Below are 22,492 nucleotides of genomic sequence, written 5' to 3' on the forward strand. Positions count from 1 at the left end.
TTTTCTGTTTTTTTTTTTTTTTTTTTTTGCTCAATCAATTCGAAATGACACGTTACAGTTATCTGTTTGCAAAAAAGAAAAGAAAATTACATTAGAATTTTACCAAGTACACCTCAAGTAGTAAAACCCATATATACTGCTGTGGATGTAAGGTATTTACATTATACATTTCTCATCCATCTTCTGGTTAGTACTCTTGTGGTTCCTGGTTCACAGGCAGAAGTGATCCACGTCGTGACGCCAAAACCTTCTGTTTGCAACTGTCTTGGAACTTCAAAGTTCAAATAATCTCCTGAATCAAAAATTTGAGGAACCCGAAAATTGATAAATGCAGCTTCAGTTAACACCAACGACAATAAAGAAAAGACTTGGAAGCAGGGAATCAACAACTAGAAAACACTCTTTTTTTTTTTTTCCTAGACAAAATCAGCAAGGTTGGTTGTTTAAAATTTATGAGCACAAACGAAACAAGAAAAGCCGTATGCATTCAGAAGTTAAATTCTCATAGAAGTGGCCTCTTACCTGGTCGTCTTTCCAATATCCTTTTAAACATGTCAGGTGAGAAGAATAATCTGGCGGAATGACAATGAGCAGACTTGCTCGCAGCTGCTTTAACTGGGAACTTCTTGTGTACACAAAGCATCTAAGATTGTGTTAAAGTTTATATCTTGATCTGACTCAGTCGTGTAACAGACCCATTCTTCCTTTAGCTCCATGGCACATGTCTCAACATTCAGCTTGTTTCTTTGATTAACCTCTGAGAAACAGAGTTTAACAAGCCAATACAATGATTTTGCATCTGAGAGTCTGAAATTCAGCATGAATGCAACCTGAAATTAGGAATAAACATCTTATCAATATAACAAGGAACCGATCATTAACAGAACACGAGTAACAAAGTCACAGCAATAGTGATTCTTTTTTCTCATAACTGATAATCTACCTAAGAATATGATGCCACACGAGAAATAACCTGTAGTTATATCATGTCCTTTCCTAATTGCGTGCTTGTAGCTGAGCTATTTTCTGACACATCCCAATAGCTAGTCATATAAGCTTTTAATCAGGCCATCACCAATAATCCCGACAAGAGCAAGAACCATTCTGGAAGTGGTGGAAACGAGTAACATCCCGGATAATAATATCTCTATCAATGACATCTGAGAGGAGTTTCATGGCATTATGACAGTCTCCACAGATACGCAGATTCTTGAAAATCCGAATGGGTTTTGCAGGTCCCTTGCTTATGAGGGCAAAGGCAAGGGCCAATCTTTCACTGTGATAAATAAGACTTTCCTTCTTCTTTTCTTCAGAAACTTTATTAAGCACAAACTGGGTGTTTGGAACATATCCTGCTGCTTTCAGTTTCTGGTGCAGTTCGTCCAACTTCAGGTAAATCTCTTTTACCTTTGGATGAGAACCATCTTTAGATAGAAATGTATGAACTTCACCATTAATCTCAACCCAGCTACACCCTGGTTCTTTTTTCACGCCTTGGCTAGACATCTTCAATCTGACCTTTTTCACATCACCCCACATTCCCTTTGCTGCATAAATGTTGGATAGCAAAACATAAGTCGAGTCTGTTTCGGGTTCAAGTTGAAAGAGTTTTTCAGCGGCTCTTTCCCCATATTCCACATTACCATGCATTTTACAAGCACCCAAAACTGTCTGCCAAACCAATGCATTAAGCTTGATAGTCATTTTCTTGATGAAATTATCTACCTCGTCAAGTTTACCTGCCCGACCAAGGATATCAACCATACAAGCATAGTGTTCAATTGTTGGAATAATGCCATAAACTCCTTTTATTGATTCAAAATGTTGTTTTCCTTCTTCGACCAGGCCAACGTGGCTACAAGCCGAAAGTACACCTATAAAGGTTATCTCGTTGGGTTGTATACCTTCATCTAGCATACTACTAAATGTCTGAAGAGATTTCTCTCCATCTCCATTCTGAGAGTACCCACAGATCATTGTGTTCCACGAAACTATATCCCTCGATTCTGAACTTTCAAATACCTCCTCTGCATCTTCTATGGCCCCACATTTCCCGTACATATCTACAAGAGCACTCGTAACAAACACATCACATGAATGACCGGACTTGGTGACCTGTGAATGAAGCTGTCGGCCACTTTCCAGAGCTGATATAGTAGAACAACCTCTTAAACAGCTAGCCAGAGTGAACTCATTAGGCTTCACACCTTCTTGCTGCATTTGGCGGAAGCACTCAAACGCCTTTTCCCCTTGACTTGCCTGTGCATATTCACTGATAACTGTGGTCCAAGTGAATAAATCTCGTTCTTTCATTATTTTGAAAACCTTGTGCGCATCTTCCAAGCACCCACATTTGGTGTACATGTCTACAAGTGATGCTCCAACAAAATCATCCGTTTGTAGATTGTTCTTAACGATTTGGCCATGGATTTGCTGGCCAAAGCTCATATCTGACAGGCTAGAACAAGATCTCAAGGTGCTAATGAATGTGTATTTGTTAGGTTTAAAACCTTCCATAACCATCCTATTGAAGATAATTGGTGCCTGACTACAAGCATCACCTTCATGGAACCCAGACAAGAAGGCATTCCATGAAATGACATCCCTGTCTTTCATGGCCTCAAACACCCTGAAACCATCTTGAACTGATCCCCATTTCATGTACATTGTGATAAGTGCATTACTAACCGACTTATCAGAGTCAAACCCAGATTTGTAGATGCAGGCATGGACACTTTTGCCGTATCGGAGTTCACTTAAATTGGTGCTAGCACTAACAACACTAGCAAGCGTATATTGATTCGGTCTAAGACCAGCTTTCCCCATGTCAGCAAATAGTTTTGTTACTTCTAAGGTTTTTCCTTGCTGATCAAGACAAGCAATCATTGTACTCCAGGCCACCACGTCTGGATTTAAAACTCTAACGAATATTTTTTGTGCATCTTCAGCCAGTCCACACTTGGAATACATATCAACCAGACTGCTGCTCAAAATCCCATCAAGTTCAGTTCCAGTCTTGATTGCAAGAGAATGAACTATCTGACCTTCTCTTGCGTTTCCTAAGCTTGCACAGCCCTTTAGCACACTGGATAAAGTAAACTTACTGAATCTAATATCCGACTCATACATTTTACGGAAAAGATTCAAAACCCTTCTCCCATCACCAATCTTAGCATACCCATTCAGCAATGCATTCCACGACACAACATTTCGCGCAGGCATGTTAAAAAACACTCCCTCTGCAAGTTCCATCTCACCACATTTTGCGTAAAGATCAAGAAGAGCAGACCCAACAAATACGTCCCCTAGAACTCCAGCTTTTACCACTTCTCCATGCATCTGCTTCCCAAATTCCAGCGCCAAAGACATTGAACAAGCCTTTAAAGCAGAAGCAAAAGCAAACCCATTTCCAAAAATACCTTCACTTCGCATTTGACGAAACAAACCAAGACCCTCATAACCATTTCCTGCTGCAGAATAACCCGCAATTAACGCAGTAAAAGACACAACATCCCGATCCGGCATTTCATCAAACACAAGATGAGCAAGCTTCAAATCCCCACACTTTACATACATATTTACAAGACATATCCACAAATATGAATCAGGGTTCAACCCACTAATAATCACCTTCCCATGAACTGCTTTACCATTATAAAGAGACCCTTTCGTTGAACAATCCTGAAGCAATCCAGAATACATCTTCAATGTCTCCTTATCATAAAACTTTGGTACTACTCGTTCAACACAACTAGTTGAATTCATAGGTAATGAATTCATCACTAATCTGGGTTTCTTCTTTTGATGTGATTTTACAGAAGAAACCATTGAAGAATCATTGTTATTGTTAATACTAGTTGTATTACAAAATGGGTCTGGTTCTATAAAGTTGAAAGACCATGATAAGGATAATGTAGACATATCAGAGCAATCTAAAAATTTGGGTTTGTTCTTCTTTACTACTTGATGATAACGTAATGGAAAGAACAAACCGCGGAAACTAGAATGTGTCTTAAGCATTAACAGCAGCAACTTGTCAGAAAGTGGAGGCGATGCCAAAAGAAGAAGGGGAAGACGTATTATTCCTACGGGTCTTCCTGTTTTCCTTTCGAATAATACAGATTCGTTTTTAAAGACAAATGGCCTATGGGAATAAATTAGGGTTGCACAAAGTACCCGCTGGCCTGTGGCCTGTTAGGTCTGAGAGAGTTCATGGATGCCCGACGGCTGGTCATGGACTTGCGCAGCTTTGCCCGATCTTTTTTTTATATAAGCAAAGACCTTCAAAAAAAGCTAATGATCCCCCTCTATAATTGGCATAAGCCAAATTGGAGGCACAGACCCGTACATAGAAGATTTGTTTTTTTCTGCCCATTGAGCAAGCTCATGAGCCACGGAGTCACAGATACGAGGTTGAAAGGAAAATACACAAGCTACTAAACTAGAAGAGAAAAGTTGAATATCCTTAAAGATAGTATCCGTACTAGGATCACCGTTAAACATTCCAACAGAAAATTGATCGATGAGATCCTTAGCATCACTTTCAATAATGATATGAGAAAGCTTTTGCTCCACAACTTTTTCCAGAACTGCCCAAATACCTCTAGCTTCAGTTTCTTTAGCAGAATCCACGTCGAAAACTATTGAGGCACAATAGGAGGCTTTGCTTGAAAAATCTCTCATCACATAGCCTACACCATTATCCACAGAAATGTCATCAAAGGCACCATCAATATTACATTTTATCCCTCCAGGGGGTGGGGGCATTCATTTGTCACAAAATCCTATAGAAATAGAAGAAGGGATGGGAAGTCTAGGTTTCCTAGTCAAAAGCATAGCTCTGGTTCTGTGTAAAAAACCAATATGAGATTCCTTAGAGTTTTGAAAAACTAGATTATTCCTAATACTCCACAGATACCAAAAAATGGTAACAAGGAACATCATCCAATCTAGAAAGGATTTACTAGTAAAAGCCCGAGTATTGATACACAGAGAAGACAAGAACCAAACACGACTGACAAAGGGACAAAGGACTAAGGAATGCATAACAGACTCATTTGGGTCCTGACATCTAGTACAAATAACACAGAGCATAGGCATTCTAGTATTTAAAACAGTCCTAGTAGGTATGGCATTTCTAGAAGCTTTCCAGGCAAATTTTTGTATCATATGTGGAACTCTGATTTTCCAAATGTGTTTCAAAAGATTGCTACAAGGGCAAGACCTCCTTTGGTTCCCAAGTAGGCAGATTTCGAAGAAAATGTACCATTCTTTGAAAGATCCCAAACCCTCCTGTCACGAATGCATAGATGTCTTAAGGTAATATAGATGATCTTCTCAACAGAAGCATCATCAAAATGGGTATTGAGTCTACTAACATCCCAGGATCTAGTAGCAGAGTCAATGAAATAAGAAACTTTAATGTTAGAATAAGGCGGGACAAGATGATTTGGTGTTGCAGATCCCAGGGTTGGGATCCATTTATCACACCACGGGTCAATGAATTTACCATCTCCCACAATCTAAGAAATAAAATGTTTTATCATCTCTTTAATGGCATGCAGACATTTCCAAGTCCAAGAACAATTATTAGGACATTTAACATTCATGAAATCAGTTCTAGGAAATAGTTAGCTTTTATTGTAGTAGATAGAAGGCTATTAGGATTTTCAATAATCCTCCAAGCATTTCTGGCTATCATAGCCAGACTATTTAATTCGGCTTTCCTGAAACCTAAACCACCTTCAGATTTAGGAGCACAAAGGATATCCCATCCCAAAAGATAAAGTTTTCTATCTTTTGGATCCAAAGTTTCTCTCCACCAAAACTTACAAAGGTGGGAGTCCATTTTTCTTCAGATAAATTTAGGAATAAGGAAAGCCCCCATTTGGTAAAGAGAGATAGCTTGACCAACATGCTTAATCAAGGTAGTTCTAGCAGCCTAGGATAACAGTTTTTGAAACCAAATAGAGATTCTAGCATCCACAGCTTGGAGAATACCCATATAGGTTTAAATTTTAGAAGCTCGAGAAACTATAGGAGTACCAAGATATTTTTCTCCCAAGTCTCTGTTCTGAATATCCAGAATGTCAGAAAGCTAGTTTTTTAAAGTTTCAAGGATTTTTTTTTTACTAAAAAGGGATACCAGACTTATGAAAATTAATTTTCTGGCCAGAAGCCAAGCAGTACTTTTGGAGGTACTTTTTAATGGTTTGGAAGTCTCTAATGGTGGCTTTATAAAAGAGAAGAGAATCATCAGGAAACATAAGGTGTGTCATAGCAGGAGCATCTTTGCACACCTTAATGCCTTCAACCAAACCTTTTCAAGTAAGAGCATCAATGTAAGAAGACAGAGCCTCAGAACAAATGATGTAAAGATAAGGAGATAAAGGTTCTCCTTGTCTTAACCCTCTCTCAGGTTTTATAAGGCATGTAAGACTACCATTGAGAAGGACAAAACAAGAGGTAGTTAACAGACATTGGTTTTGTTAGAGCATTGCTCGGTCGAACTCGCATGCGTTGCTATCTCAAGCATGTGTTGTCAATATTAGTGATCAAAACTATATGTCTTGATTTCTAGTTTATTTATGACTAAGTCTCGGTTTAGGATAGTTAAGTGTAGTTGAGCTCCAGACTCCATGGCGATCATCTTACGAAGATGAAGAACTACTCGAGGAACAGGTGGAACTTCATCCAACTAAAAGGTATATGGAGACTTGAACTTATCTATCACTCTAAAATCTATTCTATCTCCTACTCTTGAGATAAAGTCGTATAAGTATGATAGTTTTCATACATACACATTTGCTATTTCGAGCCGAGTTTACTCGCCTATCTTTTTCTTGAAATATGTGTTGGTAACCTTTCGCTTTAACCATTTTCATCTTTACCCGTGATGAAAGTCATGATGACGTTTCAATATTGAAAATAGCTTTGATGACGATAGTCGTGAATAACGATTGTTATAACATTATAGAAGAACGTACCCGTACGCGTACCAGCGGAAGTTTTCATACCGAAAATTTCTGCTGAGTTTGTAGTTTGCAAACTAGTAAACCAATCATCTTAGGTACGCATACCCGTAGACGTACCCACGGAAGTTTTCATACCCGAAAATTTCTGCTGAGTTTGGAAACCAAAGACAGCTCAAATCCGGTAGATAAGGTACGCATACCCATACGCGTACCCAAGCTGGTTATTTCTTAAATCGGTAGTTCATGAACTTAAAACAATAATTTATAAGGAATGCAATCTTTGCAAACCGTGGGTATATTGTTCATGAATTGATTCAAGTGGATCAATCCGATTTTCTTTCAATTGTGTCTATGAATAAATACCTAAGCAATTGAACAACTCTATCAACTAGTTCTTATGAGTCATCTGAACTAGTTATGAGAAAGATGAATACGATTAATATGAAAGTGCTCATATGGCTAACCATTGGTTAACTATTTGTGAACCAACTAAGTGTACACGTTTTGGTACGGTTACTCAAACCTAAATGAATACATTTCATTTGTGTGTGACAAGCTAAGTTTCGATCTAACGGTTGAAAGATATTAGCTTGGTTGAATCAGGTTTTTCATCTAACGGTGAATATTGGATGCTTTGTTACCAAGGTAACTTAGATTGCAAACCCTGATTTGAAAACTATATAAAGGATACATCTAGAAATTGGAAAAACCTCATGTGTGATACTAGTTGCTAGAGTCGATTCTCCTTTAACCTTAGGTTTCTTCTCGAGACCCTGTAGGTTAACAACTGAAAGACTTCATTGGGATTGTGAAGCCAGACGAAACTACTTCTCTTGTAGTTGAGCGATATGACCTTGCCATTTTCTATCGTACGAGTTCAATTGAATAATTAACTTGAGATTATATCTCCGATAGGGCAAGATAAAAAGAAATCAGAAACATATTCGTCTCATCGTTTGTGATTCCACAATATCTAGTTTCGCTACCATACGATTTAAATTATTAGGAGGTGATTGATAATACTAGGATGTTCTTCGGGAATATAAGTCCGGTTTATCAATTAGTTTCTTATTCACCTTAATTTATCAAAAGACGGAACAAAAACTCATAGGTTTTTCCGTGGGAGACAGATTTATTCATTATCATAGACTTTTTTGTGTGATACAGATTTGTTTATTAAAGTCTTCGACTTTGGGTCGTAGCAACTCTTAGTTGTGGGTGATATCAGCTAAGGGAATCAAGTGCGTAGTATCCTGCTGGTATCAGAAATGTAAGGAGCGCAACTGTACCTTGAATCAGTGTGAGATTCATTAGGATTCAACTACAGTCCAGACCGCAGTTAGTTTGTAGTAGGCTAGTGTCTGTAGCGGCTTAATACAGTGTGGTGTTCAATCTGGACTAGGTCCCAGGATTTTTCTGCATTTTTGGTTTCCTCTTTAACAAATTTTTGATGTCTATGTTATTTCTATTCCGCATTATATTTTGTTATATAATTAAAATATCACAGGTTGTGCGTTATGATCAATCAATTAGAATATCCAACCTTTGGTTGTTGATTTAAATTGATTGACACTTGGATATTGGTCTTTGGTACCATCCAAGTTATCTCTCTAGTATTTGATAAAGACTCGCAGATTTCTATTTGCTTGAGTATAGATCAAATCGAGAGATAGAGATATTAACTCCTTAGATATACTTTTTATTGAGATTGAGTCTGACTGTCTAGTTGATTCTCTTAAAAGTATATTAGAGTTAGTCCATACAGATTGCTAATCGAAATATTGGGTGAGGTTGTTGTACCCCCGCATTTTCAATTGGTATAAGAGAATGCAAACACGTTTAAAGACCTTAAAAGTCTGTGTTTGTAGAGATCTCACTCTATGGACAGAGGTGATATCTCTATTAACGTACTACCAGTCTTCGATGGATCACTACTTATGGTGGAAAATTGCTATTCGAGCTTTCCTTCAAGCACGTGATTTTCAATCATGGGTATATATTGTTAATGGCTATGATGCTCTCGTTGTGGAAATAGGTAACTCTACTGTTCCAAAGAATATTGGCGAATACGATGCTACTGAGATACTTGCTGCAAAGAAAAACTCCGACGGTTTGAATGTCATCATACATGCCATTACCCCAAATCTTCAGCACCATGTGTCAAATTGCACTAGGTCTAAAGATATATGAGATATCTTAGAAACCGTATTCGAAGGTAATACCAGTTAAAAGGAAGCTAGGCTTAAAAACCTTAATTCCAATTGGGAAAACCTTCGTATGGCAGATGAAGATTCATTTGATGAGTTTAATCACAAAGTGTCTGAAATTGTTAATGCATCTTTTGCATTGGGTAAGACTATTCCTGAAAAGGACATTGTGATGAAAATTCTCAGATCGCTGACATCTAGATACGACTCTAAGAAGCATGCCATTGTTTAGGGAAATAACCTTGATACACTTTCCAGACACTCTGATAGGAAAGTTAAAAATTCTTGATCTTGACACGGGCATAAAGTTCACGCTCAATTCTGTGACCAAAACAGGTGTATCCTCTCACTTGTCTTGGGATGATGAATGTTGCTCCAATCATGTTAATCTTGATAAATCACTGATAATCAGAAAGGTCAAGGATTTGATAAAGAGGAAAAATAGATGTGATGAATGTCCATCTTCAGTTAATGCTTCTGATGATTCAATAGAAGACAAAACTACTCTGGATGTCTCAGATGAGTCTACTATAGATTCTCTTTCCGCTTCAACTTCTGATTCAGAACTTGAGTATGACATAGAGTTTCTTGATCTCTTGAATAAAGAGATTCTTCAAGAAAACCTTCACTTAAAGGCCTCCTTGAAGAGAATTGAATCATCACTCCAGGCGAAGAATATTGAGATAGAGCGTCTTAATGATAAATTCGTCAGAACCATGTCTCTAAAGGAAGAAGAGATTAATACTCTCAAGTATGACATGCAAAGGTTATATGGAAGCTCTGATAAAATTGCAGCAATGTTATTTGTTCAGAGATCCTTTGGAAACACTAATGGTTTAGGGTTCAAAAGAAAAACTCAAAGATCAAAGTTGTCCGTCCCAACTAATCAAGGAACGACAATTATTGATTGTTGTGTTAAACAGGAAGAGTCATATAAATACGAAAAATCCTCATTGATTTGTTCCTTTTGTGGACGTTCGAAGCATGATCAGAAAACTCGTTGGATATTCAGAAGGAGCAATAAGAGAATCACTAAACTTCAAGAGAACATGCAGAAAATGAATCTGGGTCCGAATAACCAAGCTCTTTTAAAAGAATCCAGATCTAGACGAGGTAAGAAATATGTTTACACAACAAACAGTGATAAGCCATGAAAAAATAAGAAATGTGAGCATATGGCTCACTCAGTCACCAACTAATGCTGGTGACGTCCGCATCCTCATTTTTAGCTTGGGAAAAATGAGGTTTGCACTAAAAATGGCTCAAGTCTTTGTTTTTGTAAATCTTTTTATTATATTTGTTAAGAAAATATTCTCCTAAGATGATGGAAGGAGAATAACAAATCCTGAAAGACTCATTCAATGTCTTCTAGGGTTTTGTGTTCATAAATCCGTTTATATTTTTGTGTTCTCCCTTTCTCTTTTCTTATCAAAAGATACAGTCTCATAGCTCCTGTAACTAGAGGGATCACAAAAAGAGATGCAATTGAAGCAGTTAATGTGTATGTTTGTGAAGGAATATCTTCCTCAAGAGTAAAGAAAGTGAAGTCGACAATCAAAGGAGAAGGTTCTTCCTCTAACTGTCTCTTATCTGTTTGTCCTTTTGATAATTATTTTAGAGGCATGGTGAAAGATTTCATCAAAAAGAGAAATGATTTAAAATATCAAATCGTCTCGTCTTTGGAAAAGATAACTCACTACGAACAAATGTTGTCTCTAACCAAGAGCATCTTGTGTGAACTAAAAAGAGAAATTAGTGAGTTAACTGACATTTCTGAAGACCTAGAGGAATTGAATGATCCCATAATCAATAGTATTTTCAATAATGAGAAGGAATTCTCAGTAGATGCTCTGAGAAAGCTCTAAAATGTCTAGTAAATCTTCGGATAAGAATTTTTATTCTTGTTTATACAACACCAAAATAGACAATTTGTAACGTTAATAATATGTTACGAAGGCCTTCTGTAACATCTGTGAAACGTTACTGTTGAGGGTGTGGAAGATTTCCCGTCACAGTTTTTAGATGTTACAGATACAGTTTGTAACGTTTCTCTAGCGTCGGCCATCTGTTCTATTTTGTACAGGTAGTAACAGAGATTAACTATTACAAAGATTAGTCTTTGGAACATTAGTTAAATATCACCTGATCCCAAATGTATTAGGGTACCTGTAACAAATTTCAAGCGCATCAAATCGAAAGAAAGAGAAAATTATATTACATTTCTCGGAATTTCATTATTGTGGAAACAAGAAAAAGAACCAAAAAGAAATAAGATTGGATCATTTTCTTCCTTAACAAAAATGAGAAGACAAAAAATACATTCATAGAAACATGGTCAACGTAGCCTTCAATAGCCATCTTTTATATGCTTTGCGCTACCGCAGCTCTTCGGTTTTCTGTGTCTGAGAAAGAAAGAGTTCTGCCAGAAATTGACATGAATTATTATTCAGAAAGCGAGTGATTGTATCATTGTATCATATTCTTTGTAAGTTTCAAAAGAGAATTACATAATAAAATAAAATTTAATGGTGGTGTCTGCGAGTAGCTTCAACCTGTGCGTCTTATATATCATCAATTTATAACATGTATTTGACTATTTGTACATACCTTATTATAGATTTCAAGGTAAGACACACAAAATAGTATCTCCCTTCCTGGAGTCTACAAGGAAACGATTAATTCGTTAGTAAATAATGAACGTTTAAATAATTAATGAATTACAACTTCACGTCAATATCACCAACATTGGGAAATTCAAATTTTGGATTGTGATGAAAACATCCTTGACGGCTATAAGTAAAAGTATTTACATCCTAAAGAATAAATCATACAGAGTATACTGCAAGTGAATTGATATTCTATAGTCATTTAAGCACCTGTATTACTGAGAGCATATTATTGTTCTCTAATGTCTAAGTTCTAAGACATAACATAATTCATAACTAATATGCTTCATTTATCAATAATACCGTTACAACAACATAATTGCACCAAAAGGAACAATGTGTTGTTCCGTTAAATTAGATGGATACTTATTTAAGAACTTCAACTACATACCATAAAAACTGGACTGAATGCTAGCTATGGATATCAGTAAAACCAGACTTAATGGGGCTATGATTAAATTTTGAATTCCTTCAATTGTTTCTATGAAAATGAATCTTACAAGATCAAAAACCAAATCAACCATAAAGCTTTGTATACCAGTTTAGATTAGATAAGATACATTATAAGTTATAACAATATTCTAAAAACCTGTTGTGCCCTTGTCTTCTCGGTTTTTTTTGGGCGCGATTTCTAAGAGACATAACGGGAGTACTGCCTACATAATCAATATAGACGGACATAAACTTTAGCAAGTGAAATATTGGTCATATTTATTTTTCACAAGAGTAATTAAGGATACACCTCATATCACAGTAGCATCATATGTGGGTTCCTTACAACCAATAGTTTGGTTCATACATGTCCTTTTTTTGAAGAATTCATCAAAAGATATCGACAGAACCAACTGCAAATCAGTGTTCAACCAGAAAATTTTTAATTGGTATAAAAAAATCCATTTTTTTTTCAATAGGTAAAGAAATTAACATTAAATAGATTGAATGTAACATAAAGTTGGATATATCTTTAATGTATTTATACCCACATTATTTTTTGTATTCTGAAATCACCGTTGGCAATAATTTCAGCCAATTCAACCAATTGAGGTTCATCTATTAGGTAAAAATAAGGTGGTCACCTGTGATATATGCAGAGCTCTTAAAATTCCAGTGTGATCTGCTCCAAGATTGCTTTTCTGCCATTGTGGAATCAACTCAACTTCCGCACTCAAAGTTGGTTTAGTATGTCCATGAAATCTTATGATCTTGTCAAGGTCAAAAAGTAGGACATTAGTAATCCACGAACAAAATATAATAAGAAAATCAAGAGTGATGTTGCATTTTTGAAAGGGAAAAATGGATCATGAAAAATGGAAATTAGAAACTACAATTACATTTTAAAGTATAAAATCACATTGATAGGGAATTTGCCAGCTCGCTCATAAGATTCACTTGCCTGATGATAGAAATTTGCAAGTATTGGAACAACATTAGCTAGATCATAAATACTGCGCATAATAATGTCAATTCAATACCGTAAACACGAAGGAGAAACGTAATTAGAAAAAACTGCATATAAATACTTACCCGGTCACAAGAATATATATCAACAAGAAGATCACTTGCCCGATTGAACTGCGTATAATTACTTGACCTCGGATCATCAAGAAAGAGGTGTACAATATCTCGAACTGGTCCTGCTATAAGAGTAGCATTTCTTTCTTGTTCATCCATTAAATCACATTTTCCAAATTCTCAGCCTTCAAATACCGTGGCACTGTACCTGTGAGCTATGAGATTAAGGTACTTTAGATGACCAATGGATCCTTTCACTCAAAAAACAGATGATAAACTAAAAATAAAAAGATAACCAAGTTAAGAGTAGTGATGATTACCACCTTTGAAACTGTCTTGTATAGAACCTTGCTATTTAGGGACAAGAGCACTTATCACAAGCCATAGATGTGTTGAATGGGTTGCGTATTACCAGTATTATTTAGAGCGTTAGTTGGACTCTTAGCAATTAAGGGGACCATTCAACAAACTTAGCAGCAAGACAATTGACACATCCCCTTCCTGATGTTCTTTTCCAACTATGAACTAATATCTAAATCAAAACAACACCCCCCCCCCCCCCCCCCCCCCCCCCCCCCCCCCCAAAAAAAAAACGCGTGAGTTTGCAAGGATTCTATTAAATCTTAAGTTGGTAGATAAGATCAACAAAGATAACAAGTTGTATGTGGCACCTACAGGAAAGATTTCATGTAGAAAGTTCAAGCTTTACTAGTAAGCACCACTCAATATTAATATATAAACACTGAAATGTACAATCATAAAGCTTTATATTATGTCACACAGCGACAAGGAAAGACTCGCATTCTTAGTACTAGCACCACACATAATACAACCAATAAGAACAAAGAAGTGGTATGTAGATAAGAGGACAAAATCACATTCAAGCAGACTGACATATGTAATTCGAGAAAAACAAATCAGTAATACCTATTGATGAAATTTCAAGACTCACATTCAAACAGATCTAGCCCGAATGCCTATTGATGAAATTTCAAGAAATACATGTGACTGTCTATTTTATTTCAAACACGAAAACTTCTAAGGTCTGCCTAAAAGAGTTCTAGCGTCTGCCTAAAGATTGACATATGTGCAGATAAGAAAGTTCCAAACTGTGTTAGGTTGTGTAAATTTTCATAGTATGTTTTTCAAATATAAAGCAGATTTAAATACTCCACAAATTGGTAACAATCATTTATCAGTAACTCAAGCAGTTCTGCACTTGCAAGTTAATCTAAAAAATTGCTTGTTGTTGGTAATGTATTCTCCAGATTTTTAGCCATTAGAATTATGCTAAGTCTTTCCAATTAGACTTTCCATCTAGTCATTGTTGCTTCAGTTACGTAACTGAAGTTTGGATTTTTCATTTCAATTGAAGCAAACCTCAATAATAAGTACCCACATTCTTAAATCTACTTATAATCACCCAACTAGTACGAATATGGGTATTAAAAGTTCCTACCCTAACAAATTAAGATTCAATGATATGAAATCGAAAATCGTTAACTTACCCAAAGTGTTAATATCTCCAACTTGCATACGTTGATTTCTTTTTCTGAAATCTAGGGTTACAGAATTGCTATGGAACAAATATTCGTCCAGTAAACTGAATGAATTAGTTTATCTAAAAAAAGAAAATGCAGTTGAGATCGTGATAAACATCCCACGATCTTTCAGGGGAAAATTTTGGGAGGGAAATTTGCAAACGAAAATCGAAAAGAAGAGGGAAAACATAGTGGAGAGAAGAAGAAGATTTTATTGAAAGTGAAAGAGAAAAAGGGCGGGAGGGGAGAAACGACTTACTTATTTGCTGCTCGTTTTTTTTTTTAGAAGTGTACTTGGATTTTAGCACGAGTGTATTCGTATATTGGATCATTAGTGTCTGTAAGTGCCCATAACACTGAACAAACTGTTACGACAGAGTAACAAAATGTTTCAAAACCGGAACAATTAAAACATGTTACGGACTACTAGAATGCGTTACTAATGCCGTAACATTAAAGAAATGTTACAGTTTGATGTTACTGATTCCTCAATTTGGTGTAGTAAGAAGGACGACTAGGGTTTGGAATAGCCTTTATTGTGAGTACACATAGCTATGTCCAACGTTTTCATCTTCTTGTTTTTAGATTTATTTGTTTAAATTCTAAAGTTGGTTTGGAAGATGATTTTTGAAGTATTAATCTTTATGGTTTTATATATTGCAATATGTTATGGGATATGTGTGTTTGCGTCCGTGAACTATTATTGTCCCATAAGATGTCAAAAATTATCTCGTTTATATGTCGATATGCAAGTATTGATACAAGATCGATGAACTTTTGACAAACAAAAGTTAAGCCTATTATGTCATTTATTGATGGAATATAGGTTAAAATCTTTTGTTTACGAGGATTATGTCTATTGTATGTCATTGTGCAAATAGTGATGAGAAATAGAATGAATCCTTGTATATTCCGCAGTATTGATCTTCTCTGATCCATATTTTATGTATATAATGTGTGGCTCCATAAGTCTTCTTGTGTGAGCATTTCCAACTAAACTAATCATAGATTCGTTTGTGGTTAGTTTGGTTGTGTACTCCGATTAAATTAATCATGGGTTCTCTTGTGGTTAATGTAATTGATAATTTTTGGATAACAAAATTATTTTGTGGTTTTTGGTGTCCAAAGAAATCCTTCTTTTCTCGTAAAAGTAAGGTCCCTCATGTTGTTATTTCGGGAATGACATCAAATGGGGGAGAGTTCTTTTGAACTTGCGCTTAATTTCCATATCTTTGTGTGGAGTGCGGCTGTGGAATTTTTGAGGAGTTATCTTGTATCTTTATAAACTCCGTGATGAATGCATTTAGCTTCGGCTTTATGATTTATCTAAACAAAGTTGATATGTACTTTTCTTTGGTCTTGAAGTGTCTCCATGAAAATTTCATTAGGATCCCGTTTTCGTACCTTTGCCAATTTTATTGACAGAAAGGGGGAGAATTAATATGTAGTTCACACTATAAGTACATATGGTTTTCGGATCATTATGTAAGGGGGAGTGGTTTTCGTGTTGAGACGAAGTATTGACTAAGGGGGAGTTATACATATCACCATAGTATTGTTGTCGAAGTTGTGATATGAGAACTTTTATGTTGTGTAATAATATTATGACGCTGTATAACAATGATCGAGAGCTTTCTCATTGTTTTGGCTACAGATCTTCAACAACTATGATGCTGAATTGAACATCTATGGAATCATGGAAAAGACGAAGTTTTCGAGTAATGTTGAAGCACCAAGGAGATCAAGCATGTTGACGAGAAGCTACAAAGTTTTATATATTTTGTAATCCATATGTATTGATAGTTTTGTCACTAAAATTGACAAAGGGGGAGATTGTTAGAGCATTGCTCGGTCGAACTCGCATGTGTTGTTATCTCAAGCATGTTTTTCAATATTATTGATCAAAACTATATGTCTTGATTTCTAGTTTATTCCAGACTCCATGGCGATCATCTTACGAAGACGAAGAACTACTCGAGGAACAGGTGGAACTTCATCCGACTAAAAGGTATGTGGAGACTTGAACTTATCTAACCCAAAAGTATATTCTATCTCCTACTATTGAGACAAAGTCGTATAAGTATGATAGTTTTCATACATACACATTTGTTATTCCAAGCCGAGTTTACTCGCCTATCTTTTTCTCGAAATATGTGTTGGTAAGCTTTCGCTTTAACCATTTTCATCTTTACCCGTGACGAAAGTCATGATGACGTTTCAATCTTGAAAATAGCTTTGATGATGATAGTCGTGAATAACGATTGTTATAACATTATAAAAGAATGTTTCAATCATTGAAATGTAGAGTTGAGATTACCATCTATGGATATAAGCATATATAGTGTCTTTGCACATTAGTGTATAAATCCATGTGCCGGAAACCAAGTGCGTGCATATGTGTGCATGCAGTATTGGTGAAGGAGACACGTTGAGTACGCGTACCCGTACACGTACCAGCGGAAGTTTTCATACCAAAAATTTCTGCTGAGTTTGTAGTTTGCAAACTAGTAAACCAGTCACTTTAGGTACGTATACCCGTACGCATACCCGTACGCATACCCACGAAAGTTTTCATACCCGAAAATTTCTGCTGAGTTTGGAAACCAAAGCCAACTCAAATCCAGTAGCTAATGTACGCATACCCGTACGCGTACCCAAGATGGTTATTTCTCAAATCGGTAGTTCATGAACTAAAAATAAATAAATTATAAGGAACGCAATCTTTGCAAACCGTGGGTATATTGTTCATGAATTGATTCAAGTGGATCAATCCGATTTTGTTTCAATTGTGTCTATGAATAAAGACCTAAGCAATTGAACAACTCTATCAACTAGTTCTTATGAGTCATTTGAACTAGTTATGAGAAAGATGAATACGGTTAATATGAAAGTGCTCATATGGCTAACCATTGGTTAACTATTTGTGAACCAACTAAGTGTACACGTTTAGGTACGGTTACTCAAACCTAAATGAATACATTTCATTTGTGTGTGACAAGCTAAGTTTCGATTTAACGGTTGAAAGATATTAGCTTGGTTGAATCAGGTTTTTCATCTAACGGTGAATATTGAATACTTTGTTACCAAGGTAACTTAGATTGCCAACCCTGATTTGAAAACTATATAAAGGAGACATCTAGAAATTGGAAAAACTAATACCCATACCTCCTGTGTGATACTAGTTGGTTTGCTAGAGTCGATGCACCTTTAACCTTAGGTTTCTTCTCGAGACCTTGTAGGTTGACTGAAAGACTTCATTGGGATTGTGAAGCCAGACGAAACTACTTCTCTTGTAGTTGAGCGATCTGATCTTTGAATTTTATATCATACGATTTCATTTAAATAATTGACTTGAGATTATATCTTCGATAGGTAATGATAAAAATAAATCACAAACATCTTCGTCTTATCGTTTGTGATTCCGCAATATCTAGTTTCGGTACTATACGATTTAGATTATTGTGAGGTGATTGATAATACTAGGCTGTTCTTCGGGAATATAAGTCTGGTTTATCAATTAGTTCCTGTTCACATTGATTTATCAAAAGACGGAACAAAAACTCATAGGTTTATCCGTGGGAGACATATTTATCTATTATCATAGAATTTTCTGTGTGATACAGATTTGTTTATTAAAGTCTTCGACTTTGGGTCGTAGAAACTCTTAGTTGTGGGTGAGATCAGCTAAGGGAATCAAGTGCGTAGTATCCTGCTGGGATCAGAGACGTAAGGAGCGCAACTGTACCTTGAATCAGTGTGAGATTAATTAGGGTTCAACTACAGTCCAGACCAAAGTTAGTTTGTAGTAGGCTAGTGTCTGTAGCGTCTTAATACAGTGTGGTGTTAAATCTGGACTAGGTCCCGGGGTTTTTCTGCATTTGCGGTTTCCTCGTTAACAAAATTTGTGGTGTTTGTGTTATTTCTATTCCGCATTCTATTTTGTTATATAATTAAACAGGTTGTGCGTTAGGATCAATCAATTAAAATATCCAACCTTTGGTTGTTGATTTAAATTGATTGACACTTGGATATTGTTCTTTGGTACCATCCAAGTTATATCTCTAGTATTTGATAAAGACTCGCAGATTTCTATTTGCTTGAGTATAGATCAAATCGAGAGATAGAGATATTAACTCCTTGATATAGTTTTTATTAAGATTGAGTCTGACTGTCTAGTTGATTCTCTTAAAAGTATATTAGAGTTAGGCCACAAAGATTGCTAATCGAAATATTGGGTGAGGTTGTTGTACCCCCGCATTTTCAGGTTTATCAGATTAACCCAGTGATCAGGAAAACCCATTTTTTGTAAAACCTTTTCTCAGAAAAGATCACTCCAGTTTAATATATGATTTATACATGTCAAGTTTAATAGCAGCAACGCCATCAGTACTCTTGTGGTGATTAACAACAAATATGGCCTCATTAGTTAGAAGAATATTATCAGTAATACTCCTCTTTGTGATATAGGTACTTTGGTCTTGGGAAATAATGTTGTTTATAAAAGGCTTAAGTCTGTTGGCAAGAGTCTTAGAGAGTATTTTGTAAATAAAGTTACACAATCCTATGGGTCTATAATGAGAGACCAACTCAGCAAGAGGAACCTTAGGAATTAGAGAAATGTTAGTTTGATTAAATACTTGCGATAAATAACCAGTTCTAAAACAGGTTTGGATCATGTCAATAATAGCATACCCAACAATATCCAATTTTTTGATACAAAAAGTCCCATAAAACCATTAGGTCTTAGGGCTTTTTTACCTCCCATCCAAAAAACAGCATTCTTGATTTCCTCACTCAGAGGAGAATTCAGGTGAGAATTATCTGCAACTGTGAATTTCACAGATAGATCTTGTAGGATTTGATCTTGAAATTTTTGTGGGTGGGAAGAGTATAAGGTCTTAAAATAATCAAAAAAAGAGTTTCCAATACTATCTCTATCAGTTAGAATAGTACAAGAAGAGTCTTTTGTCCAACTAATGACATTTCTTTTCCTTCTGAAGAGGGTGACTCTATGGAAATATGGAGAATTCTTATCTGATTTCATAAGACACACCTCTCTGGATTTATCCTTCCAGTATAATTCCTCCAAATTATACAAATATTCCAATCTGGCTCTTAGTCTGGAGATGGAACTAGAGTCAGTTGGGTTGGAAGTTTAGATTTCAGTTAACTCTTCCCTAGTCGTTGAAATATTAGTTTGGATATTACCAAATGAGGATTTATTCCATTCACGTAGGCCTTTTATATATAGTTTTTAAAAGTTTAGCTTTTAGTTTATAGGCAGGAGATCCCTCTACAGTAACAGACCAAGAATTGGCTATTATGTCTCTACAAGTGGGGTCATCAATCCACATGGCCATGAAATGAAAGGGTCTAGGAATAAAAATATCTTCAAAATTAAAACCTATATGCATAGGACAGTGGTCATAGAAGTCTCTAGGAAGGTTATTGACACAAAGTTTAGGGAAAAAACTTTCAGCAATCTGATTAATAAGATATCTATCTAATCTTTCTAGTATAAGATCAGTTCCTTCTTGCATATTAAACCAAGTAAATCTAGGGACATAAAATCCAGGATCATGTAGAGCAAGCACATTACAAAAATTCCTAAAATTAAGGAAATCAGAATCATCAACTTCTAAGCCTCGATTCTTATTTTCAGTACCTAATATAGCATTAAAATCTCCAATAAAGAAAACATGCTCACTAGGAGGCATTGGTGGAAACTGACATTGACTATCCCAGAACTCTTGTTTGATACTACAATTAGGTTCTCCATATATAAAATGGATATGAAAAATTTTAGTGTGAATAATATCATTAGTTGTGACATAGATGCCCCTCAGACTAGAGGATACGATATTTAGGTTGATTTCTTTTTTTCCAGGCCAGAACAATACCACCAATTCTGCCAATACGGGGAACATTAAAAGTACAAGTAAAACCCATATTTCTCATTGTTATAGGAGAAATATCCTTCTTCATTTGGTTTCAAATAGGAAAACAATGCCAGGGTTGATGTCCTTAGAGAAGATTCAGCTCTTTGTTAGCAGTTCTTTTTCCCAATCCTCTAGTAGACATAGAACTAGTAGCAGCAGGGGGTGGGGGTGGAATTAGTACCACCAGTTACCCCGTGGTTCAGGTACCACCATCAAAGTCTAGAAAATATAACAAAGTTTTGATTACGATGACCACAATAACATATTCATGAAGAGCCCTATCCGCTCATCAATCTAGGAAGAAAATGATCATAGAAACCCAATCATTCTATTAAGACTGAACAATAAAGCATAATATACATACGTCCAATTTCCCAAAATAAAACAATTATATAATATTGATTGCTTTACGCCCCTATTAGAGAGACTCATGCAATATAATTTCTTAGTCCCTGCACTTCAGTGTCCTAGTTGCTTACTAGATTCGTCCTCTGAAAACCTAGGTTTCCTCTGAGAAACATAATTAGGTTACGAATTAAAAACTTCACCTGGGGATTTGTGAATCCATGTCTGACTATCTTTACCTAATAGTTTGTGTAGCCAGATCTTGTTCTTATTGATCTTTGAGGTTCTTGTTATCTCAGATCAGAAAAGAGATAGATAGGAATCACAAAGTTCTCTTCGTCTCAGACTTTGTGATTCTTCAAGATTATAAACTCTTCTTCGATTTATTTGGATTTCTCTTGAGAGGTGGTTAGTAATCCAGGCTTCTCAGCTAACTGAGTGTAAGTGTTCCGGATTCGTGAGGTTTGTTGGTCTTTGTCTACTGCAAATAGATTTCCAAACCTAGATCGAAAAATCAAAAAGGAAATCAAATTGGTTTATCTTTTAGATGCAGATTGGTATCAAAAGTCTTCACTTCGGTTGAAGCAACTCTTAGAGAACCAATGTAACTGAGTATCAAGAGAATGATAGGTTCAATGCAGTGCTTGTTTAACAACACATATTTTTGAGTCGAAAAATCATTATCTTTACTATTTGATAAAAACCACTGGTTGTTCAAGAAAATGATAGGTTCATTTCTTTAACAAGAGGAACTTTGCTTGTTGACCTGAGAACAGAAACTCTTGTTAAATTGCTAAATATTTAACAAGAGTATATATTGAATCTAAGTAATATAACATAGCAAGAGTAGCATAACTTCTTTACAACAACCAAAATTAAAATATTCACCGATAGGAAGGCGTGAGATCAATCCAAAATTGATAATTCAATTCTGGAATATCTTAAAGGACATCTTAATAGAAAACTGTAATATTATCTACCAATTTCGTATGATAAGCTTTGTATACATGTATAATACCAATATTTTGTTCTTAGGGTTGGGTGTCTAATGGATCGGTGATGTTCATCCGCGTTAACCCGTGAAAACTGAGGGTTTCAAAAATCCACCCGTGTCCAATCCTCAGATAGGAGGATCGTGTGTCCACCTGTCAAAATGCAGATTAGGTTGGTTAAAATCCACGAACTTAGGTGTTTGAAAAATTGAGGCTTTCAAACTTTTATTTGTGTACAAGGTCATTTCATCCAATGGAAAGCATGTGTTTCATTCACATTCAACATGAGGCTCTATTCATCTGAATTTTAAAGTGT

At 35.8% G+C, this 22,492-nt stretch overlaps 3 protein-coding genes across 8 annotated transcripts; all 3 read right to left on the reverse strand.

Annotated features, from left to right (window-relative positions):
- Positions 1-7: 7 nt before the first annotated feature.
- Positions 8-4,137, reverse strand: LOC113347997 (pentatricopeptide repeat-containing protein At3g24000, mitochondrial-like). Of its 4 annotated transcripts, XM_026591686.1 has the most exons (4): positions 974-4,137; positions 523-830; positions 161-292; positions 8-62 (listed from the first exon to the last, which is right to left on the reverse strand). In XM_026591686.1, the coding sequence occupies exon 1, from the start codon at positions 4,018-4,020 to the stop codon at positions 1,072-1,074; it is 2,949 nt and encodes a 982-aa protein (XP_026447471.1). In that variant the 5' UTR covers positions 4,021-4,137; the 3' UTR covers positions 8-62; positions 161-292; positions 523-830; positions 974-1,071. The 4 variants fall into 4 exon arrangements, with proteins under 4 accessions (XP_026447471.1, XP_026447472.1, XP_026447467.1 ...); XM_026591687.1 differs by lacking the exon at positions 8-62 and having other exon boundaries at positions 119-292; positions 523-807; XM_026591682.1 differs by lacking the exon at positions 8-62 and having other exon boundaries at positions 119-292.
- Positions 4,138-4,293: 156 nt separating this feature from the next.
- Positions 4,294-4,767, reverse strand: LOC113351362. The gene has a single exon (XM_026595364.1). It carries the CDS (start codon positions 4,765-4,767, stop codon positions 4,294-4,296), a length of 474 nt encoding a protein of 157 aa, XP_026451149.1.
- A 6,609-nt stretch (positions 4,768-11,376) lies between these two features.
- On the reverse strand, positions 11,377-13,746 carry LOC113353508. 3 transcript variants are annotated; one of them, XR_003361347.1, is made up of 6 exons: positions 13,683-13,746; positions 13,372-13,567; positions 13,179-13,240; positions 12,924-13,049; positions 11,789-11,842; positions 11,377-11,600 (listed from the first exon to the last, which is right to left on the reverse strand). XR_003361347.1 is itself a non-coding variant. In XM_026597077.1 (5 exons), exons 2-5 carry the CDS (start codon positions 13,516-13,518, stop codon positions 11,529-11,531), a joined length of 399 nt encoding a protein of 132 aa, XP_026452862.1. In that variant the 5' UTR covers positions 13,519-13,567; positions 13,683-13,746; the 3' UTR covers positions 11,377-11,528. The 3 variants fall into 3 exon arrangements, 2 of the variants coding, with proteins under 2 accessions (XP_026452862.1, XP_026452863.1); XM_026597077.1 differs by lacking the exon at positions 13,179-13,240; XM_026597078.1 differs by lacking the exon at positions 13,179-13,240 and having other exon boundaries at positions 13,372-13,574; positions 13,683-13,732.
- Between the last annotated feature and the right edge of the window lie 8,746 nt (positions 13,747-22,492).

The sequence above is a fragment of the Papaver somniferum genome, chromosome 2 (assembly GCF_003573695.1).
Source record: "Papaver somniferum cultivar HN1 chromosome 2, ASM357369v1, whole genome shotgun sequence".
In the NCBI taxonomy this organism is placed as follows: domain Eukaryota; kingdom Viridiplantae; phylum Streptophyta; class Magnoliopsida; order Ranunculales; family Papaveraceae; genus Papaver; species Papaver somniferum.